The sequence below is a fragment of the Ranitomeya imitator genome, chromosome 4, assembly GCF_032444005.1.
Source record: "Ranitomeya imitator isolate aRanImi1 chromosome 4, aRanImi1.pri, whole genome shotgun sequence".
Lineage (NCBI taxonomy): Eukaryota > Metazoa > Chordata > Amphibia > Anura > Dendrobatidae > Ranitomeya > Ranitomeya imitator.
The window spans coordinates 426,597,367-426,619,387 of NC_091285.1; the positions used below are offsets into that span (position 1 = coordinate 426,597,367).

General features: G+C 41.0%; 1 protein-coding gene across 4 annotated transcripts in view; it reads left to right on the forward strand.

Moving 5' to 3' along the window:
• Positions 1-20,227, forward strand: part of SHANK3 (SH3 and multiple ankyrin repeat domains 3) — a 614,328-nt gene extending 594,101 nt beyond the window's left edge. For 2 of the 4 annotated variants that reach the window (XM_069765494.1, XM_069765493.1), the window contains exon 23: positions 12,221-20,227. In XM_069765494.1, the coding sequence (XP_069621595.1) occupies positions 12,221-12,749 (529 nt within the window). In that variant the 3' untranslated portion in view covers positions 12,750-20,227. Of the gene's footprint in view, positions 1-10,248 lie in introns of all 4 variants that reach the window. The other 2 variants (XM_069765496.1, XM_069765495.1) reach the window with 2 other exon arrangements.
• The last annotated feature ends 1,794 nt before the right edge of the window (positions 20,228-22,021 follow it).

A 22,021-nucleotide genomic window follows, 5' to 3' on the forward strand; every position in this document is an offset into this window, starting at 1 on the left:
TTTGACTTTCACTAGAAAAGCACATGTCAAGGCTTTAGGACCCCGTTTTAATGATTTGGATGTTTAGTATTTGATAGACATTAAAGATGGTACAACTTGATTCGTAGGACCCAGTCCAGCGGCACATCGGTAATCTGACGGGAGCTCTACGAATCGCCTCATACCTGCTTGTTTCCAACTCTTTTTTTTTTATTAGTCGGCCTTCTGTGACGTCACATACGCAAAATGCTTCAAGGATAATGTCACGACAGGCCAGCTAATGAAAAGAGGAGCCAGGAAGGCTGTCAAGAGGCGATTCGTAGGGCTCCCGTCTGGTAGCCACAGATGTGGCCAACTGTTGTGGCCGCTTGATTTGGGCCTGCAAATCGATTCGCAGCAACTCTAGTAGATTAGTAGTACTAAGTGTTAGGAGTACTTATATGTAAATGTCAGCTTAACCCCTTACCGGCATCGGACGTACTATACCGTCCGATGCCGGCTCCCCTGCTTTGATGCAGGGCTCCGCGGTGAGCCCGCATCAAAGCCGGGACATGTCAGCTGTTTTGAACAGCTGACATGTGCCCGCAATAGGTGCGGGCAGAATCGCGATCTGCCCGCACCTATTAACTAGTTAAATGCCGCTGTCAAACGCAGACAGCGGCATTTAACTACCGCTTCCGGCCGGGCGGCCGGAAATGACGTCATCGCCGACCCCCGTCACATGATCGGGGGTCGGCGATGCTTGTATATTGTAGCCATAGAGGTCCCAGAGACCTCTATGGTTACTGATGAGCGGTGGCTGTGAGCGCCACCCTGTGGTCGGCGCTCACAGCACACCTCCATTTCTGCTACATAGCAGCGATCAGCAGATCGCTGCTATGTAGCAGAGCCGATCGTGCTGTGCCAGCTTCTAGCCTCCCATGGAGGCTATTGAAGCATGGCAAAAGTTAAGAAAAAATGTGAAAAAAATAAAAAAAACATAAAAGTTTAAATCACCCGCCTTTCGCCCCAATCAAAATAAATCAATAAAAAAAATATCAAATCTACGCATATTTGGTATCGCCGCGCTCAGAATCGCTCGATCTATCAATTAAAAAAAAGTATTAACCTGATCGCTAAACAGCATAGCGGGAAAAAAATTCGAAACGCCAGAATTACGTTTTTTTGGTCGCCGCGACATTGCATTAAAATGCAATAACGGGCAATCAAAAGAACGTATCTGCACCAAAATGCTATCATTAAAAACGTCATCTCGGCACGCAAAAAATAAGCCCTCAACCGACCCCAGATCATGAAAAATGGAGACGCTACGAGTATCGGAAAATGGCGCAATTTTTTTTTTTTTTTTTTTTTTAGCAAAGTTTGGAATTTTTTTTCACCACTTAGATAAAAAATAACCTAGTCATGTTAGGTGTCTATGAACTCGTACTGACCTGGAGAATCATAATGTCAGGTCAGTTTTAGCATTTAGTGAACCTAGCAAAAAAGCCAAACAAAAAACCAATGTGGGATTGCACTTTTTTTGCAATTTCACCGCACTTGGAATTTTTTTCCCATTTTCTAGTACACGACATGCTAAAACCAATGATGTCGTTCAAAAGTACAACTCGTCCCGCAAAAAATAAGCCCTCACATGGCCAAATTGACGGAAAAATAAAAAAGTTATGGCTCTGGGAAGGAGGGGAGCGAAAAACGAACACAGGAAAACGAAAAATCCCCTGGTCATGAAGGGGTTAAAGTATTTTTAATGTTGCAATCTCCTAAGAAGAAGCCAGCAGCATAAATAATTTGGAACATATTCCTGATATGGCTATGGTGCTTCTAATATCATGGAGGGTACATGCCACCACATGGGGTAGTCTTTATACTACTCGGGTCACAGTCAGGATCAATAGATCGTCTCACTAACTGCAGCAAAAGGTAGTTGACATTTCCTATATCTATGGGAAATTGGATAACAATCTCCATACCCCAAAAAAGTGTAGTACCACAGCCATATCACGTATATTATGTAAAAGATACACCTATTTTATTGGTTAGTTTCGTCAAATTGTAATGGTAAAGGTTGTTTAAAAGAAATTAACTTGCAAAGCCTTGTAAGATGAAGAAAATTATTATATAGGGAGATAAACAAATCCTTGTTAAAGAACAGTGATTAAACTCAGACTGGTGTCTGCATATGAGAAAAATGACTAACGTCTGAATGAAACATTAGGGCTTGCTCACATTAGCGTATAAATCGGACTAGTGCCAGGTGAGAAAAAAATCGCATTGCACTCTGACCAATATTATTAAATGAGTCAGTGCTCATCTGAGAGTTTTCACGACATGCTGCGAGTTGCCACATATATTGGACAGGACTCATCACTGCAAGTCAATGGGTGTGAGAAAAATAACGAACGGCACACGGACCATACATTTGCATCTCAAGGGAAACCCAAAATTTCATCAGCCAAGTACAGGAAGTTCACATCTCGAACCGTCAAAATTAGATGGATGGATAGTTACAGGTGCTTCTCACAAAATTATAATATCATCAAAAATCATCAATTTGTTTCAGTTCTTCAATACAAAAAGTGAAACTCATACATTACAAACAGAGTGATTTATTTCAAGTGTTTATTTCTGTTAATGTTGCTGATTATGGCTTACAGCCAGTGAAAACCCAAAAGTCATTATCTCAGTATATTGGAATAATTAACAAAAAACACCTGCAAAGGCTTCATAAGCATTTAAAAAAGTCCCTTAGTCCATTTCAGTAGGCTCCACAATCATGGGGAAGACTACTGACTTGACAGATGTCCAGAAGGCCATCATAGATACACTCCACAAGGAGGGTAATCCACAAAAGGTCATTGCTAAAGAAGCTGGCTGTTCCCAGAGTTCCCTATCCAAGCATATTAATGGAAAGTTGAGTGGAAGGAAAAAGTGTGGTAGAAAAAGGTGCACAAGCAACTGGGATAACCGCAGCCTTGAAAGGATTGTTAAGAAAAGGCCATTCAAAAATTTGGAGGAGATTAACAAGGAATGGACTGCTGCTGGAGTCATTGCTTCAAGAGCCACCACACACAGACGTATCCAGTACATGGGCTACAAGTGTCACATTCCTTGTGTCAAGCCACTCCTGACCAGTAGACAACGCTAGAAGCATCTTACTTGGGGCAAGGAGAAAAAGAACTGGACTGTTGTTCAGTGGTCCAAGGTGTTGTTTTCAGATGAAAGTAAATTTTGCATTTTACTTGGAAATCAAGGTCCCAGAGTCTGGACTAAGAGTGGAGAGGCCACAATCCAAGCTGCTTGAGGTCTAGTGTGAAGTTTCCCAATCAGTGATGGCTTGGGGAGCCATTTCATCTGCTGGTGTAGGTCCACTGTGTTTTATCAAGACCAAAGTCAGCGCAGCCGTCTACCCATGAAATTTTAGAGCACTTCATGCTTCCCTCTGCCGACAAGGTTTTTGGAGATGGAGATTTCATTCTCCAGCAGGACTTGGCACCTGTCCACACTGCCAAAAGTACCAATACCTGGTTTTAAAACAACAGTATCACTGTGCTTGATTGGCCAGCAAACTCGTCTGACCTTAGCTCCATAGAAAATCTATGGGGTATTTCAAGAGGAAGATGAGACACCAGACCTAACAATGCAGATGAGCTGAAGGCTGCTATCAAAGCAACCTGGGCTTCCATAACACCTCAGCAGTGCTATAGGCTGATAGGCTGATTGCCTCCATGCCACGCTGCATTGATGCAAAAGGAGCCCTGACCAAGTATTGAGTGCACTTACTGAACAAGCATTTCAATAGACCAACATTTCAAATTTTAAAATTTTTTAAGCTGGTGTTATAAAGTACTCTAATTTACTGAGATAATGACTTTTGTGTTTTCATTGGCTGTAAGCCATAATCATCAACACAAACAGAAATAAACACTTGAAATACATCACTATGTTTGTAATGACCCTATTTAATATATGAGTTTCACTTTTGTATTGAAGAACTGAAATAAATTAACCTTTTGATGATATTCTAATTTTTTGAGAAGCACCTGTATATAGATATCCAATACATGGATGGATAGATATCCAATAGATAGATATTTTATAGATATATAATTTTGCAAGCTCCTACACATTATAAACTTGTAACCTTTAGTGCCTTTAATGTGTAGTTTATTGTTGAGCTTTTTAGGCTTGTTTAACCTTATAAATGAATGAAAAAAATTACTTGGGGGGGGCCCCTATTTTATGAAACTAGCAAAGGTAAAGCAGACAACTGAACTGGGGCTTATATTATCAGTCCGGAAAGGTCCATGGTTTTTGAACCCTTCCGAGCCTTAAAATGCCAGGCCGCAGCCACCCCAGAAGTGGTTCATCACATTGGATGTGCCAGTTCTGGCTCTTCTCCTTCGCTCTTCCCAGTTGCCCTGGTGCAGTGGCAATCTGGGTAATGTGGCTTGGGTTTGATGTCAGCTGTGATTTGTCAAAAATCTATCAGACACCCCATTACTAATGCAGTGATTAAAAAAAAAAAAAATACTTCATTTGAATAAACACTCAACGACACTTTCCTTGGTTCACCAATTTATAAAAAAAAAAAAAAATGAAACATGCAGGTCCGACATAGTCCACAAATGAAAACCTGAAAAACATAAGAGAGAAAAAAAACAAGACATTGTATTTTGTTCACTAATTTATTAGAAAATATTGGTTCCACGAAGGTCTGACATAGTCCAGCGCTTCGTACGATATCCCCTTTTTCCGTTGTTAAAAACCTATGGAGACTCGTTCTGAGTCTCCACAGGCTTTTAGCAGCAGCCACTCCCAGCTCTCGGTGCCCTACGTGAGTCCCAGCGGCACAGAGGGCAGCATGACCCTGCGACTCTGTTGACCGCTATCGTTACTGACGTCACCGCTCTTCAGAGCCCCTTCTGATGTGCAGCATGAGACGGCAGTGGTTGCTGCTAAAAGCCTATCGACACTTAGAACGAGTCCTAATCAAAGCAATAGTATAAGGATAATAAAATATTACTCATAGAAATTTAAACGAAATTTGAAAAAAAAAGTTAAAAACTAATAATTTGTTGGCTGGGACCCTTAACAATAAACAGATTGCAACATTTTTACCTTTTCCCACTCCAACTCTAGTTACGACTCCTTCTTAAATTGCCAGTAATTAGTAATAACAAATTTACTGTAGTAACATGGTAACATTATTGCATCACTTTATTTAGGGACCTTAGCGTGATAGAACATAAAATATAAATTAACATTTCTAAACTTCTGAATTAACCAATATTAGTAACGGAAAATTATTTATTTTTTTAAAGTTGGAGTCAGTACTTTCCTATACACTCCACCAACAACCATTTCCAGTTCCAACTCCACAGCCCAAGAACAGTGCGCACACCTGTCCTCAGGTTGTTTGAGGTATTGCAGGTTAGTTTTGTTCACTTTAGTGAAGATGAAGCTGAGCTACAATATCAGAGACAACCCATGAACAGGTGAACAGCTGTTTCTGAAAGAAAGCCTTTTTTTTATTAGTTTTTTTTAATTCTTAGACAATCCTATAAATTCAGAATCAAGTTGTCTGTTAAGGTTATTAATAAACTGCACAGTTACAGTGGGCACGGAAAGCATTCATTCACCTTTAAAATTTTCACTCCTTGTTTCATTGCAGCCATTTGGTAAATTCAAAAAATTTCATTTTTTTTCCTCGTTAATGTACTCTCTGCACCCCATCTTGACTGAAAAAAAACAGAAATGTAGCAATTTTTGTAAATTTATTAAAAAAGAAAATCTGAAATATCACATGGTGATGAGTATTCAGACCCTAAGCACAGTACTGAGTAGAAGCAGCCTTTTGAGCCAGTACAGCCATGATTTTTCTTGGGAATGATGCAACAAGTTTTTCACACCTGGATTTGGGGATCCTCTGCCATTCTTCCTTGCAGATCCTCTCCAGTTCCGTCGAGTTGGATGCTGAACGTTGTTGGACAGCCATTTTCAGGTTTCTCCAGAGATGCTCAGATGGGTTTAGGTCAGGGCTCTGGCTTGGCCAGTCAAGAATGGTCACAGCGTTGTTCTGAAGCCACTCCTTTGTTATTTTAGCTCTGTGCTTACGGTCATTGTCTTGTTGGAATGTGAACCTTCAGCCAAGTCTGAGGTCCAGAGCACTCTGGAAGAGGTTTGCATCCAGGATATTTCTGTACTTGGCCGCATTCATGCTTCCTTCAATTAAAATCAGTCATCCTGTCCCTGCAGCTGAAAAACACCCCTATAGCATGATGCTGCCACCACCATGTTTCACTTTTGGGATTGTATTGGGCAGGTGATGAGCAGTGCCTGGTTTTCTCCACACATACCGCTTAGAATTATCACCAAAAAGGTCTATCTTCATCTCATCAGACAAGAGAATCTCATTTCTCATAGTCTTGGAGTCCTTCATGTGTTTTTTTTTTAGCAAACTCTATGCGGGCTTTCGTATGTCTTGCATTGAGGAGAGGCTTCCGTTGGTCCACTCTGCCATAAAGGCCCAACTGGTGGAGGGCTGCACTGATAGTTGACATTGTGGAACTTTCTCCCATCTCCCTACTGCCTCTCTGGAGCTCAGCCACAGTGATCTCTGGGTTTTTTTTTACCTCTCTCACCAAGGCTCTTCTCCCACTATTGCTCAGTTTGGCTGGACGGCCAGGTCTAGAAAGACTTCTTCCATTTAAGGATTATGGAGGTCACTGTGTTTTTAGGAACCTTGAGTACTGCAGAAATCCTGTTGTAAGCTTGAACAGATCTGTGCCTTGCCACAATTCTGTCTCTGAGCTGCTTGGCCAGTTCCTTTGACCTCATGAGTCTCATTTGGTCTGACATGTACTGTGAGATCTTATATAGACAGGTGTGTGCCTTTCCAAATCAAGTCCTATCAGTTTAATTAAACAAAGCTGGATTCCAATGAAGGAGTAGAACCATCTCAAGGAGGATCACAAGGAAATAGGCAGCATGTGACTTAAATATGAGTGTCTGAGCAAAGGGTCTGAATACTTATGACCATGTGATATTTCAGTTTTTCTTTTTTATTAAATTCGCAAACATTTCTACATTTCTGTTTTGTTTCAGTTAAGATGGGGTACAGAGTGCACATTAATGTGAAAAAAATGAACTGTTTTGAATTTACCAAATGGATGCAATGAAACAAAGAGTGAAAATTTTAAAGGGGTCTGAATAGTTTCCATACCCACTGTGTATTCTTGCTGGCTTCCGAGGCTCCCTTAACTGGTACCCTGCTGACCTCTGTGTAATCTAACCTCCTGGGGTGATGTTTCGCTCCTAACAGAGGCTTCAGTGGTCACCTAGGACTACCTTGCTTGGCTGCTCTGAGAGGGTACAAGGCAAGGGGACCTCTGAAGCTCCAGGGGAGGTAAGTACGGTGTTGTTGCACATTGCTGCTATGGCTTTTTAGATTTTCTTATATATTCTTATAGATTACTACTGAAAAGTCCCTCACATATTCTTCTGCTTGTGGACATACCCCAACAAAGTATTTGATTTCATGATAACTGAATAGAACTAAACCTGGTGTTCATCATGTGACCCAATGCATTTAGATCCCAATGCATTGTCAATCTGTAGAACAGGTTCACGGGGTTATGCAATAGAACTACATTGGAGTAATGATTATTATTGTTGTTAATAGAACAATCATTTGTATTCACTTATATAACTATTGAAGTTTATCAATATGATTTACTTTTTAGTTTTCATAAAAAATGCTCTTACAGAGTAGACAGGATGACCAGTAGAAAGATGCTCCTGCACAGAAAATAATAGACAAGCTGTGATGTGTTGTGCTCCTTCTGGACAATGCACCCACAGTAGATAATCCACCGCTGACAGCGAAACCCTACCTCAGTCATATGAGTCTGCCCATATTCTATGTCATATAACCCTGTTGCTAACTGAATTCCTGGGGTCACATAACTAACCTGTCAGCCCAAAGATACATTACACATGATTAATTCATCATATGCACCATTTTATTGTGTAGGGATACAAGACAGCAACATAAATATTTATCAGTATTTAATGGAGTTGGCCACTTTCTGATAAAATTTCAGACATAAAGTAACCTGATGTGAAATGTATAAAATGCTGAATTATGGAATTTGTAAGTCAGGAACGACTCTGATGCCTCTACAGCGTCCACAAGGTATGTGTGTATAGACTAGACGTGTCGGCTGCTTCTAAAGGCAGTCGCAGGATTTACCCACCTGACCTTCACAGTGGCTATGTCCCGTTCACAGATCATACCCCGATTCAGGCTGTGAAATTTCCTGCATCTGCACAAGTCTGGGTGAAGATCATGTGGATAAGTTGTAACAAATTCTGTATCCATGATACCCTTGGGCAAAAAGAGAGGGTGGAGACATCTGGTCATGGTATTTCTGAAATCTAGTGTGAAAGTAGCCAACCACTTTAATACACATAAACATCTCAACATTGCAACACCAAGAAGGAAAAGTTGCAGAATTATGGAAATCACAGGATGGAAAGACATGTTAATGATATGCAAATGATGAACAAATGAAGACAACATTTTCAAAACATCTCACTTTAGTTAGTATCCAGTATGAGCACCACATATAGAAAAAGATGCACTTATATGCCTTGTCATGCTGTCAATATGGTTATTGTTCTGCCACTCTAAAGACACTTCAGCACACAGATCATCAATATCTGATGCTGGCAGCTCTCTTTGCAATTGCCGACTTTTAACGTTCCACATGTGTTCAATGGGAGACAAGTCTGGAAACACTGCAGGCCATAGTTGCACATGTAGGTCATGTTGTCTGCTCACAGTAGCATATATGGCATTGCCATTGCTTATTTGACTTTGCGTGTGAAAAAATGTCTCTTGGGATACTTTAGAGACATGGCGGTACTACTGGTTTCATGACCAAATTAATGTAACTCAAGCTGTTAGTTTACATGGAATGAAGACAATAGGGACCTGACTACCATACATTTTACCACCACGTACCTTAATCCTTGAAGTAGACAAGGTGTGATGTTCACTTATGACGACCTCTTTAAGGCGTTACCCAAATGGTCTCCAAGTGGAGACCAGATGTTCGAATTGCGCAGTGGAGGCCGGAATACGGTTCTGTCATTTTTAATGATACCAGCTTGTCTTGGGTACAATGATTGCTGCAGAATACTTGGGCAACACCATGAAGAGCCCTCTACGAAGTAACTTTACATGGTCTTACTCCTAGGATTATGGTGTGGGGTGACATAATGCACGGTAAGTTGACCGTTTAGTCTTCATTCCAGGTACACTAACAGTTCGGTGTTACAATGTTTCAATTGTGTATCCAGTTGTATGGTTATTTCCGCAGAGTGTCCCAGGAGCAGTTTTTTCAGCATGGCAATGCAATGTTGCTTATGCTACTGTGAGCATTTTGTGTGCTACCATGGCCTGCACCATCTCCAGACTTGTCTCCCATTGACCACATCTGGGACATCATTGGATGGCAATTGCTAAATGGAGCTGCCAGTAGCGGATCATCGTGATTTGCGTTCCCGGGTGCATTCAGTGTGGCAGGCAATGTCTCAATCATTAATTACCTCTTTGATAATATGCCAAGACGTACAAGTGCATGTATTTCTGGGCATGGTGCTCATACTGAATAAGTCTAAATGTTTCTAAAATGTAGTTTCTATTTTTTCATCATTGGCAAATCATTAACATGTCTATCTATACTGTGATTTCCATAATTCCACAACTTTTTCTTCTTGGTGATGCAGTTTCAATGTTGAGGAGAGTATATTGGACAGGTTTATGGCTTTGGTAAAAATCTTCATTTAGTGGTTGTACGGAATTGTTATAGAAACTGAAATGAAAATGTGAAAGCCTCATATATAGAAGATAGTCCAGAATCAGTACAGGTTTGTCATATAGGAGGTCTCTGTGTTATGTTCTGTGTGATGGCTGACCATGCATCTTGCCTGACTGTAGTGTGGTAATAGCTCCTCTGACAACTCATGGAGGAGACTGTCATGATTTATTTGTTCTTGGTGCTGCAATGTTAACATTTCTCTCTCCCATCCCATTTTTCACTCCATCTCCTCCCTATCCCTCTTTTTCTGTCTTGCTATATCCCTTTTTCTCTCTCCAATTTTTAACCCTAATTTGTTATCTATCTCTTGCCCCTTCCTTCTCTGGCTATCTTGCTTTTTCTCTTTTCCTCCCCTTTGCTCATATTGCATGTTGATCCGTCTCAGACACTCAGATGTTCGGAATTTTGGCACATTGTGTAAGTCTTTGCATGCAGCCACCAATCAGCGGCAGGCTCTGTCTGTGTGTCTGTCTTCTTCCTTGACCTGTCTTGTGATCTCCAGCCCGAGGGTCGGGGGGGTCAGTTTTCCTTCTCCGAGGTCAGTGGAGTAATATTTGGGAGTTTTATTTTCCTTGTCTATAAGCTTTTCATCAAAAATGTAAATACAAGGGAAAAATCTGTCATGGAGATTATCTTACAATTGAAGAGAATTGATGCCATTTGATAACCCCTTCTGTCATAATCATGTCCCACACATGTAAAATAGCTGTATATAGATAAGGAAACCTCTCCAGCCATTGCCAGAGAACACTGGCTATAATATTCCCTGGGTGTAACTATGTATCATACTTCCCTCCATGTACAGTATCAGATTCTATAATGTTTCCTGAGAAGTACCAGGAGCAGTCATGCTGCCATTTCCTTCTTCCTTTCACTCCTTCCATAGACCCACAGTTACTAAACGGTGGTAAGTGAATATGTGCAAAGTGCGTGGCCCTCTTAATGAATGAGGGTGACATAGTTATTTTACACATATTCCATTGTTAGAAAACCATGAATCATTTCCTTTACACTTCACAAATACTTGTTTCTTTGTGTTGGTATATCACATAAAATCCCAATAAAATATACGGTATTTAAGTTTGTGGGTGTAATGTGAAAAAATGTGGACAAGTTAGTGGGGGTATGAATACTTTTTCAAGGCATTGTATAGATAAGTGCATGAAGGCATGAATTGGAAAACGTGCTCCGAACCTGCTCCAATTCTATATGTGCTGTCAACACTGATGACATTGTCATTGGAGAGTTATAGAGCGAGAGTACTCAACCTTCTCTCCAGTTGGCCATCATTGTGACGTTTCTATATTACTTTGATGATAAAGTGATGTAAAAATATCCAAGTGGTTTCCAAAGGAATCTTATGGCTCTATACAAGTAAGCATAATAAATAATTAAGGAGACTTCTGTCTGTGCAAACATGTAATGTGTTATACCTATCCCCATCTGTCCGAAATAGGACCATGTTTTAATAATAATAATAATATGTTTTAGATGTGCCTATTTGCATGTGGTATGGATAAAGTTCTCATACGTTATAATGTATGTCGCCATATTCATTTACACCAACTGTACTTGTTTTATATATCAACCCCATGTGCAGTGTATTGTTGCAGTGCCCAGGTTTGTACTGTGCATCACATGCTGTATGCGCCATAGCCTCCATGACAATGGCAGACAGAAGGGAATTGTAAAGCACATGAGCTTACACACTTTGATCATACTTGTGGTACTGCCGTTTAGTAACTGCCTAAACACTTATGTGGTTTCATAGTTCATGTTACACCCACATGATTTCTTCTTTTCATTCCGTGTCTCATTTAAGTGTTTTCTTCCATTTCCCATGCCCCTCAAAGAATAGGGTCTTAGAGATGCTTAAAGATATATGATGTTAAAAAGTTTAGATTATATTTAACGCATATTACTTTCTCTCTCCTTTTTGCTCGTTGTGTCTCCTTCCTTGTTTCCTATCGTTTTACTATTTTGTTGCATTGGTAACATTTCTTCCTTTATTACATGTCTTTACTTATGTGACCCCCTTCCTCTATTTTTGTAATCTGACCTAATAATATCTGTGTTCCTCTTTTTCCTAAAATGTCATATCCTACATTTCTTATTTTCATTTCTAACTGTCCACTTGAATTATCTAATCTTTTGCTTTTATCTTTTCTGACCCATTTCTTGTGCACTTCTATGTGTTTTTTATTATTGGTCGTCTTGCTGTCTGCATCTGATTTTTTCCTGCTATCTCCCTACATTTCTCAATCCCATTGATTGTTTCTCTTTATTGCACTTTCCTTTTTCCCATTACTTTGTCCTCTCTACTCCCTCTCCTTATATGTTTTCTTTCCCTATCACAGCTTGTTCAGCAGTCTTGGAGAGTTGCACACTATTTCCCAGCGCAGCTATGGAACGTCCTACACCGTGCGCCCCGGAACCCGACACCCCTTGACTCGGCGAGCACCTAGCCCTGTGTCACCTTCATCAGAGAGGGTGGATCCATTGGGTGGAGCACGTTCCTATACGCTTACACCCCCCACCATACTGAAGTCCTCCAGTCTTTCAATTCCTCATGAACCCAAGGAGGTGCGTTTTGTTGTAAGGAGTGTCAGTGCCCGGAGTCGTTCTCCTTCCCCATCTTCTGGGCATCCCATGCACAGTTCTCGCCCATTCTTGCAGAAGCCCCTTTCTATGTGGAATAAGTATGATGTAGGCGACTGGCTAGAGAGTTTGAACCTTTCAGAACACCGTCTTAAGTTCCAGGACAACGAAATAGAGGGCTCCCATCTACCTGCTCTTACCAAGGACGATTTTGTAGAGCTGGGGGTAACCCGAGTGGGTCATCGCATGAACATCGAGCGTGCCCTTCGTCAACTAAGCACCAGCTGACCCGGTCAGGAGCTGCGGTCCCATCTCCCGGGAGGGCAACTCCGCACCGCTGCGGGGGGAGGAATTACTTTACATTCACATAAGGACAGTCACCGCTCAGAATATGTGAAACACACACCTATTGATGTACACAAATCCGAACAAGTAGCAGATACAGAATGCCTTGAACATACTGGAAATGGTTCGCATTGCTCCGAGCCTTTAAGTTGCTGTTCACACACACATACCGTGACTATTACATGTGCTAGCTTAATCACACTTAACCTGTCACATGCAGACACACTTACTCTGACACACACTGACACGCAAGTGTTGACCCACACACTAACTGAAGGGAGACCATGTACAATAAGTGATAAATCAGATGCATAATATTCTGAAAGTATACACCACATGTAATGCCACAGAAATAATCCTCTCCTTGTGCGGTGCAATGGGGCCCAGTAATTGATCCCCCCCTCCCTCTTTCTGTGCCAAGGAGGGGAGGTGGGATCAGTCACGGGGTCCCAAGGCCAGGCCACTGTGTGTTAATGCCACCTTTTTTACCTGAATCAACAAAAGAATCGCAGTCAGACAGTGAGATCAGTCTGCAGGGGACCGGGGTGGAGCTGCAAACCTCCCATACCAAGATCTGACTCAAGTCCTGGAGAGAAATCCATGGATTGGGCTGGAAGAGGCCGCAGATTCCAGCCACCGCCACTGTGGGACGCTTTTTATGCATCTTTTTAATTAGCTATATATTTGAAGAAAAAAAAGGACTTTACCTATATATATCTCATATAAATATATAAATATATATATCTATATATATCTATATACACGACACCCTCTCACTGGACTTTTTTATATCTGCAGATCTGGGGGTATTTAGAGGTATATGCAGATCCTGCAGTACCTCATTTTGGGGTTTTGAATTTCCTTTGATTATTTTTTCTTTTTATTGGAAGTAATGAGCGTTTTTACAATAAACCCCTCACCATGCCACCAGCATTCTTTAGAATGGAACATGCATCTCTACATCCGATTTCCATCTCAAAAAGGGAAATCATATTTGGGGTTACTTTCATTGGTTACTTCATTTCAATGTCATATTTATTTGCACATGGGTATTCATTAAACTTGGGTCATTCATTTAAAAAAGGTGGAAGATTTGTCCTTAAGTTGTGACTATTACGTCTGACTGTTCTGGGATATTTCTTATTGTAATATTTCATATTTCCTTTAATGTAATATTCCATAGGGGTTACAGTTATTCTAGCATTTGACGTGACTTTTTATGGTTTCACTTGGTTAACTCATTGGTTGGACATTTAGTTTATAATTCGGGGGTCACATTTAGATATATGGTTTTCATTTAAATTGAAATCTTATCGAATTATTCCAGGGTTTTTGTCTATTCAGGTGTTCAGAATTAGCAATTATTTCCTCACATTGCTTTGTGTGGTTTAGCCGGAGAAAGAATAGACCCCCATATAAACGCGCTGAAATTGATGTACATATTCCCAAACAAAATGTCACCAAGGGTCTCCTCCCCCCCCCCCCCCAGATAATTGGCATCCCAGAAACAAATGGAACTGCAATGGATATTTTGGAGATGTCCCCGCATCCATGGTCAGTTTTTTTCAGTACATTTTGTATTGTTATGATTGAGGCCACTGGTGAGAGAGGAGGGAGGATCACAGAGCCGGCTGGGTCCTCTCATGTACTGTGTCCCTGTTCACCTGAGGATGGATTACCCGAGGGTGACCAACCTGGATCCGGCGTGCCTTATTGCCATGATAATCGCTTCAGGTCCCGAATGGGGAGAAGCAGTGTAATGTTATCCCATTTCCTGCAGTGCCTTATCGCCATTGTGGAGCTTAGACAAGACCCTCTGACTGTGTTACTCTAGCAGCTGCCGATGGAGCACATAAATCTACAGTCCACAAGATGGAGCTATGGCTGCTGCTTCTCTGACTGGATCTCTACAGCCCAATCCCTACACACCAATGGCGCCTCATGGACAGGGTTGTCTATCCAGTTAACTGCTTAGCAGAGGGATGTCAAGGAGCGAGGATCTTAAGGCCGCATGCCTCTGCAAGGAAAGACAGGACACTCAAAATTTCAGTGTAAATTCGCCCCACTGACTATGCTTCAATTATGTGAACATTATTTTGTCAAGTGTCACCTCAGTTTCCAGGTTGACCCAGCAATATAACATCAAACATTTGTTGTGAAACGTTCCAGTGCAAAAAAAAGTTGTCCCCTTTCTCATATTTTTGGGAGTCGAGAGGAGATACGAACGTTTCATATTTGCCACACATAGCTTCTTACTATCTGCTAAATCTTGCAGGAATCCAAAACGCTAAATTTACTAAATAACCCTAGCTTCCCAGAAGCCAATTTAAAATCCATAAATGTATATTATACCGTTAAAAAAAAAAAAGTTCACAGTCGACTGTAGGAAATGTAATACATTTTTTTTCCACCAACAAATAAAGCCACAAGTTTACCTGATCAAGAGAAAAAAAAAACTAAATCGTGAAGTAAAAGTAAAAAAAAAAGGGAAAAACTTTCAATAGAATAAAAAAAAGACTATACAACTCCAGTGATGAAACACTTAAGAATTAATATATGGAATTTACAGAAAGCATGAGAGAAATGATGTGCCAAATTGAAGATAATAACATGTAAAAAAAAAAAAAAAGTTTGCATATTTTTATCTTTCTATAAAACGCTCCTTTTTGTGTTGACCCCTGTTACACTGTGTACAATGTATATAGCCCTATATCTACTCTGTAAAAACTCTACAAAGCTCATCCCTGATTTGTATGAATCCTCTCCCATCCGTGTACCTCTGACACTATTTTAGGCACCATGCCCCTATGTTACACAGTCCGTTCCTACCAAAATCCATGTGTAACTTTGAAATGACGTTCCAGACTCACTCTCTTCTTTTTCCGGCTTTGCCAAAGCTTGAAGGGGAGGGACCGATGTTAATGTCTGATTGGGGAATCGGGATCCTGCCATGGGGTAAATATCATCTGGTGCTAAAAAGAGAGGGTTGCGGTTTAATCTGCGCCTCTCGTATCTTAATGTTTTTAAGGCTTTCATACAGACAGTGTGTGTTTCCCACAGAGCACTGCACAGCTACTGGGGCACTTGTTCCATGTGTTGACCGTGGACCTAGAGCAATGGAGGAGTAGATCAGGTTGTGACTAAACTGTGTGTTGAAAACGATGGCTTGTTTGGCCGCAAAAGCAAAGTAGAAGCTCGATGTACAGGCTCTTGCTTCTCCAGATTATTTTACATATATGGCTGCATGGGATGGATAGCATGAGCATTACATTATGTTGTGGGACTTTATGACCAAAGAAAAAAATATTAGGACATTGCTGCTAGTAAAGCCACAGGGCACAGTGGAAACTGGTATACATTTTTTATGTATATATACATACATACATATATATATATACAATAGGTGTTATTTCTATTTCTAAATGTCCTTTGAGACAAGTGTTGCCCAATTAGTCCAACCGGCCTCTGCCCATGCCACCCAACAATATTCTCCGTCCAGTGTTATCCACGTGAACATCATGCATTGATAATGAGCACAACCGAATGATTATGTTTAATTACTCAACCGCTATCTCTACTGCTCGTAGCGCACTGTCATGCGGTTCATTTATGGTATTTCAGCATCTTGTTTTGCATATTAACTTTTTTTCCTCAAAAGCCATTCATTGTGGCGCCTAATCGTGCACCATTGCAATACCGCATTACCATGTTGATAAAAATGAAACTGTGATACTTATATATATATATCTATATAGACCAAGGTCTTACAGTTCAATGACATCTGGTAAATTACAGATAGTACACAATGTTTAAGCACTTGAAATATTCTTAGGAATCCAATGTATATATATCTGTGATTGAACTTGCCATGAAGTATTAGGGCAGTACTAGAGCACTTTGGTGCATGGATTTTACGGTGCACCAGCGTCACTGATACAGTTGCAAAAAAGAACAGAGAGCCTGGTGTTCATGTTCAGTTTGCTTATCCAGGTTTTTGCACCAGGCTTTAGCTTTATGCACAAGCACCTATCAGAAAATAAAAAAAACTGAAGTCCCTTCCATAAACCACTAGTCATTTCACACTGCTGGTAAGAATACCTGAAAAATCTACATTCCAGTACTGAGGACTGACGGAGAAATGCATGGGTGAAAGAGAATCCATCATCAGGTTTTTGCTATGTAATCTGAGAGCACTATGATGTCGGGGCTTAGAGCCTCATCACAGTGATGTGTCACTTATTTGGTTGTGTTAAATCAGGGTTTTATCAGCAGGAGATTATTACTACAGGACTAGGTGTTTAATTCCTCCTGGTTAACGGCTCCGTGTAACCCCAACTCCATCTTTCTGCCTATGCATAGTGTACACAGAAAGCTGCCAATCAGTGGTGTGGGCGGGGTTATACAGAGCTCAGCATTCAGAGCACTGCTGGATCTGCAGCAGAGAAAACAGTGATTGTATCAAAATGATAGCAAGCAGCCCATTAAGTTACACATTGCTGGAGTCAGGATCTCATCCCCTATGCCATGGTGCTCTCAGCCTACATCGTAACAACATGGTGACCGATTCCTTTGAAATGCTGGTGGCGCTTGGCAGTCACTCTCTAGTGGTGCCAGCTGCTTGCAAACATTAACCAGCAGAGAGCCCGGAGGATTCCCTCCATTTTTACCAGAATTTCCTTTAGCATTTTCTCTATTGCATTATATTTTGCTTATGTTAGTAGAAGCTTTTAGCAATTCTCACCATGTCAGACATGCCAACATTTATTTTCATTCACTTCATCCCACAAGTTTATATTCCCAAGCGATTCTTGAAATACTGTCAGCAGTGATCTGAGGTTGTGGCTTGTGCAAACCTCGAAGGAGAACTTCAAGCCTTTACAGTTACTATTCCTCTGAACATTGCAGCTAAAGAGCAGCATATATCTGGGTGACGGAGATCTGCCCGCCAAGCTGCAGGAGGCTTTTTGGGGATATTAGCGCCTCATATTGCACTGACTTGCCCTCTACTCTGGCTTGCACTACGGTTTTTAAGCTAATATGAGCCATTTCTGGGTTTGATTATTGTAGTACTTGTCAAACAGTTTCATGCAAGTAAGGTGCTCAACCATCCTGATACATTCACATGGCTGCCATAGCGGCCTCACTTCTGCCCCTTCCGCATTCATGACGGACACTCCATCCTGTGCAGTATACAGCTCTGGCAAAACTTAAGAGATCACCACATCAAAACCCTGTCATGGGCAGCCCAATCTCCATTGAAAACCTCTGGAATGCAATCAGGAGGATGATGGAGAGTCACAAGACATCAAACAAAGAAGAACTGCTTACATTTGTGTGCCAGAAATAGTGTGAAAGACTAGTGGAAAGCATGCCAAGACGCATGAAAGCTGTGATTAAGAATCATGGTTATTCCACAAAATATTGATTTCTTAACTCTTCCTGAGTTAAAACATTAGTATTGTGGTTTCTAAATGATTATGAACTTGTTTTCTTTATATTATTTGAGGTCTGAAAGCACTGGGGTTTGTTTTTATTTTTACCATTTTTCTTTGTCAGAAAAAAATAAAAAATTTAATGCTTGGAAATTCGGAGACATGTTGTCAGAAGTTTATAGACTTAAAGAACAATTTACATTTTACTCAAAAATACACCTATAAAGAGAAAAATCAGACAAACTGAACATTTTGCAGTGGTCTCTTCATTTTTGCCAGAGCTGTATATTCATGATGGAAATGATTGTAGATGCCAATGCATCCCCTATGGGAAGGAAGAAAGCATGGTTGTGTGGAGAATAACCCTGGATCTAACACACTTCTATTTCTCTAGGTGAAGCTTGATGAAAATATTAACGTTTTTTAATAGATGATCTTAATCATGTTCTGTCACATTTTCGAATTCTATAATGAACAAGTGCATGTATCTGTGGCTGAATCATCATATGATTGTACAAATATGTGATATAACGCACATGCACCTAAAATATAGTATACAGAAATATTGCGGGAGTCGTTATTGTTGCCCTTACTGCATAGGCTGACGGTCATTTATTATTCTTCCACTGTTGATGACGTCCGAACTGAAAGTGATAAATCAATGGACCAGTACGAGGATGCCGACGTAGCAGAGCTGGGTTTGTAACCTCACTCATTTACATATTGAGTTAAGATAATGAGCTGGGTTTGGCTGCAGTTTTATGTAATGAGTTGTACTACGCTCCTCAATGCATTATATACGGTGTGTACAAGGTGCAGAACATAATGAATACATCAATGTAAAGGAATCATTTTTCTGCCGTTATTCAGAGAGAAATCATTTGGTTAGGCACAGGGTTATTCTCTATCTGTGTTTCTTTTTCTTTATTGGAGGGGTGGGGGGATAGGTAGACACCATTTAACCTATAAAAGTGATTTTATCAACTTAATGCCAACACTGCATGTATGTTGTCCTTGTCATTGATTTGGTTGACCCTGTTTAGTGTGATATGACGTGCGGCTCCTTTGATGGCAGTGTAGTGGGATGCATTGGCTCTGCAGTAAGACCGCTTTATGCGAGATAATTAGGACACATTATTAAAGGATTTCTACTAGAAGGGTAAATGTGTTTGCCTGCTGGACTAATTGCCGTAAGCTCAACATCATATTGTAAAACGCATGGAGGATTAGAGGAGATTAACATCGGTACACAGATTGGAGTGCTTCTTCAGATGGCTAGTGCAGGCTGCATGGGAGGACTCCTGCCTCTGCCCTCCAACAAAGGGTCAAAATGGACTGAAAGGCTGTTTGGGGGCCATTTCTTTCTTCCTTTGTGCACACAGATGAAATGTAGACACAGCATATTCCCAGTGCATGTATAAAGGTAATGTAAATCTTCCCGATGTGTTTGAGCAGGCAATAATTGACAGTGGGAATATGTCACTTTGAAGGGTTGAGCCTAAGAGAGTTGTTGGCACGGTGTTTCTTGGAATTCATAGGGTTCATGTTAATAGTAGCATGATATATGTAAGCTAACCAAAGCAGGGAAGTATTTCTGTTACCTACTGCTTTTATAAGGCCTCCTCCCATTTTACATGCTGCCATCGTCAGGAGTGGAATATGGCAGGTCTACACTAATAACAATTTGGACTCCATCTGGGTATTTGACAGTTATCATGAAATAGACCCATCAACACACATGCAGTTAATACAGTTTTGGGGTGTCCCATTTAGGTGCTCATTCTTGATGCAGAGCTTGAAGGAACTGAGGATGCACTATCTAGGATTTGATGGCGGCTTGGGAATTCTTCCTTGATGTTTGTGTCGGCATCAGGTAGTCTTTATTTTGGTGATGATGTTAAGGGCGGGGCGTCTGGATTTCTTCTCTTACCCCTGCATAGGGTGTCACTTAGTGTGCTGGATGACGTAATAAATTTATAACAAATTTAACCTCTGTCGTTGTCTTTATTTTTTAATTCTGAATTAAAATGAAGTTGCTATAAGTAATTCATTAACTTTACTAAACTGCTATCTATTGCCTTGGAAAGGATCCCTGAAAAAATAAAAATTGTGACAAACTTTGTGCTTGTCCTTTGACTCTTAGATAATCTGATATCCAACCTCTACAAGTGATCTTATATTCACTACAGAATATAAGGGGTCTAATCACATAATGCAGCCAAACAGCTGCAGCAGAATGCAATGATTTCGCAATGTAGACATTTTACTGTGATTTTCCTATGATCTTGACAATAGACCTCAATTCAGTTGCATCTTGTGACAAAGCTCCAAGGAACGTCTGCCCAGAAAAGAGGTAAGAGGAAGAGAAAAGCGCTCCCTGTGTGAATCGGCCACCACATAGGACAAGGTCCAAGTAAGTATTGCTCACCTTCACTTGTTGTGCTGGACTTTAGGGCACAAAAAGGAGGATTCTTGTGATCAGACTCCGCACTGACCATCAGCTCCCCACCCTCTCCGGACAGGAGTTTTACAGAATGAGCACACTCTTGGATAAGACGAATGCCTTCACCGATCAGTTGCGGCACCAACCTCCAACTCCACATACTCCTGGGCAGGAGCTTGAGATGCAATTCAGGAGGAAAAATAAGGGGGCAGATATGTTTTGGGTGCTGTGATGGAGGAAACCAGTGTATTCATAAGGTGAAACATTTAATGGCACTATACATTTCAGGCTCGGTCTGTCTCCTTGAACACATGCATACAAACTAGAAACAGCCTTTTTAGAGCCAAGACAAACAGTCATTTATATAACATATTATACATTAACCATCATAGGAAGCAGAAAAGGATCCCAACATTTTTATATGTGAAGGGGACAGACCGTGCTATCAAACATCTCATCTTGTGAATAGGCTGGTTTCCTCCATCGCAGCGCCTGGAGCATATTCGCCTCTTTCTTTTTCCTCCAGAATAGCAATAAACAACTCCTGATGATTGTTTATTTATCTCCATTCCTTTTTATTATCAGAGACAGTACTGTGCAAAGCTTTAGGCTGGTGTGGAAAAAATGCGGCAAAAGTAAGACTGCTTAAAAAAAATGGACGTGTTAATTGTTTATTCTTATCAATTTAAAGATGCAAAGTGAATGAACTTAAAGAGAAGGTACCGCGTTTGTAGGTCATTAATAAATCACTGTAATGTAGCATAACATGCTGCTATAAGCAAGTTTGAAATGCATGTGAAACAGATTTCATGTGTTATATGAGTTTAAAGAAGGCACTGGGGGCTGACATCTTGGCTTTGCAGGAGTAGCAGGGCACTATCAGTGTCAGATTACGGCACCCCATGGACATAGGGTCAGCGCCGGTCTATTATTTCCTATCTGTAACATTGCAGCAGCATTAGCAGTGAGCTGGGCACGCCTCTGTGGGCTGCACAACTCACTGCTGTAGGTGTGACTAGCTGCCATTTTATTATAGCCCTGTGCTATCTGCCGAGCTCCACTTACTCTATCGCAGGAGAGAAGCGCTCACTGCTCCTCTGTACTCCAAGCAGGCACACATCCTCTGCTCCTCACACGCTGCCCTGTGTGCTTCTCCTGTTGTGTCTCTGCCTCCCCCTCACACACAGTCCCTGTGATCTCCGGTAAGCTGCACTCACAGCCTGCAGAGAGGGAGGTGACACCTAGAGAGAGAGAGCAGGGCAGCTGACAGGACAGGGATTAAGGTGGGGGAAGGGGGATGGCAAGACTTGTATTCACAAAAAATGCTGAGTCCACTGTGT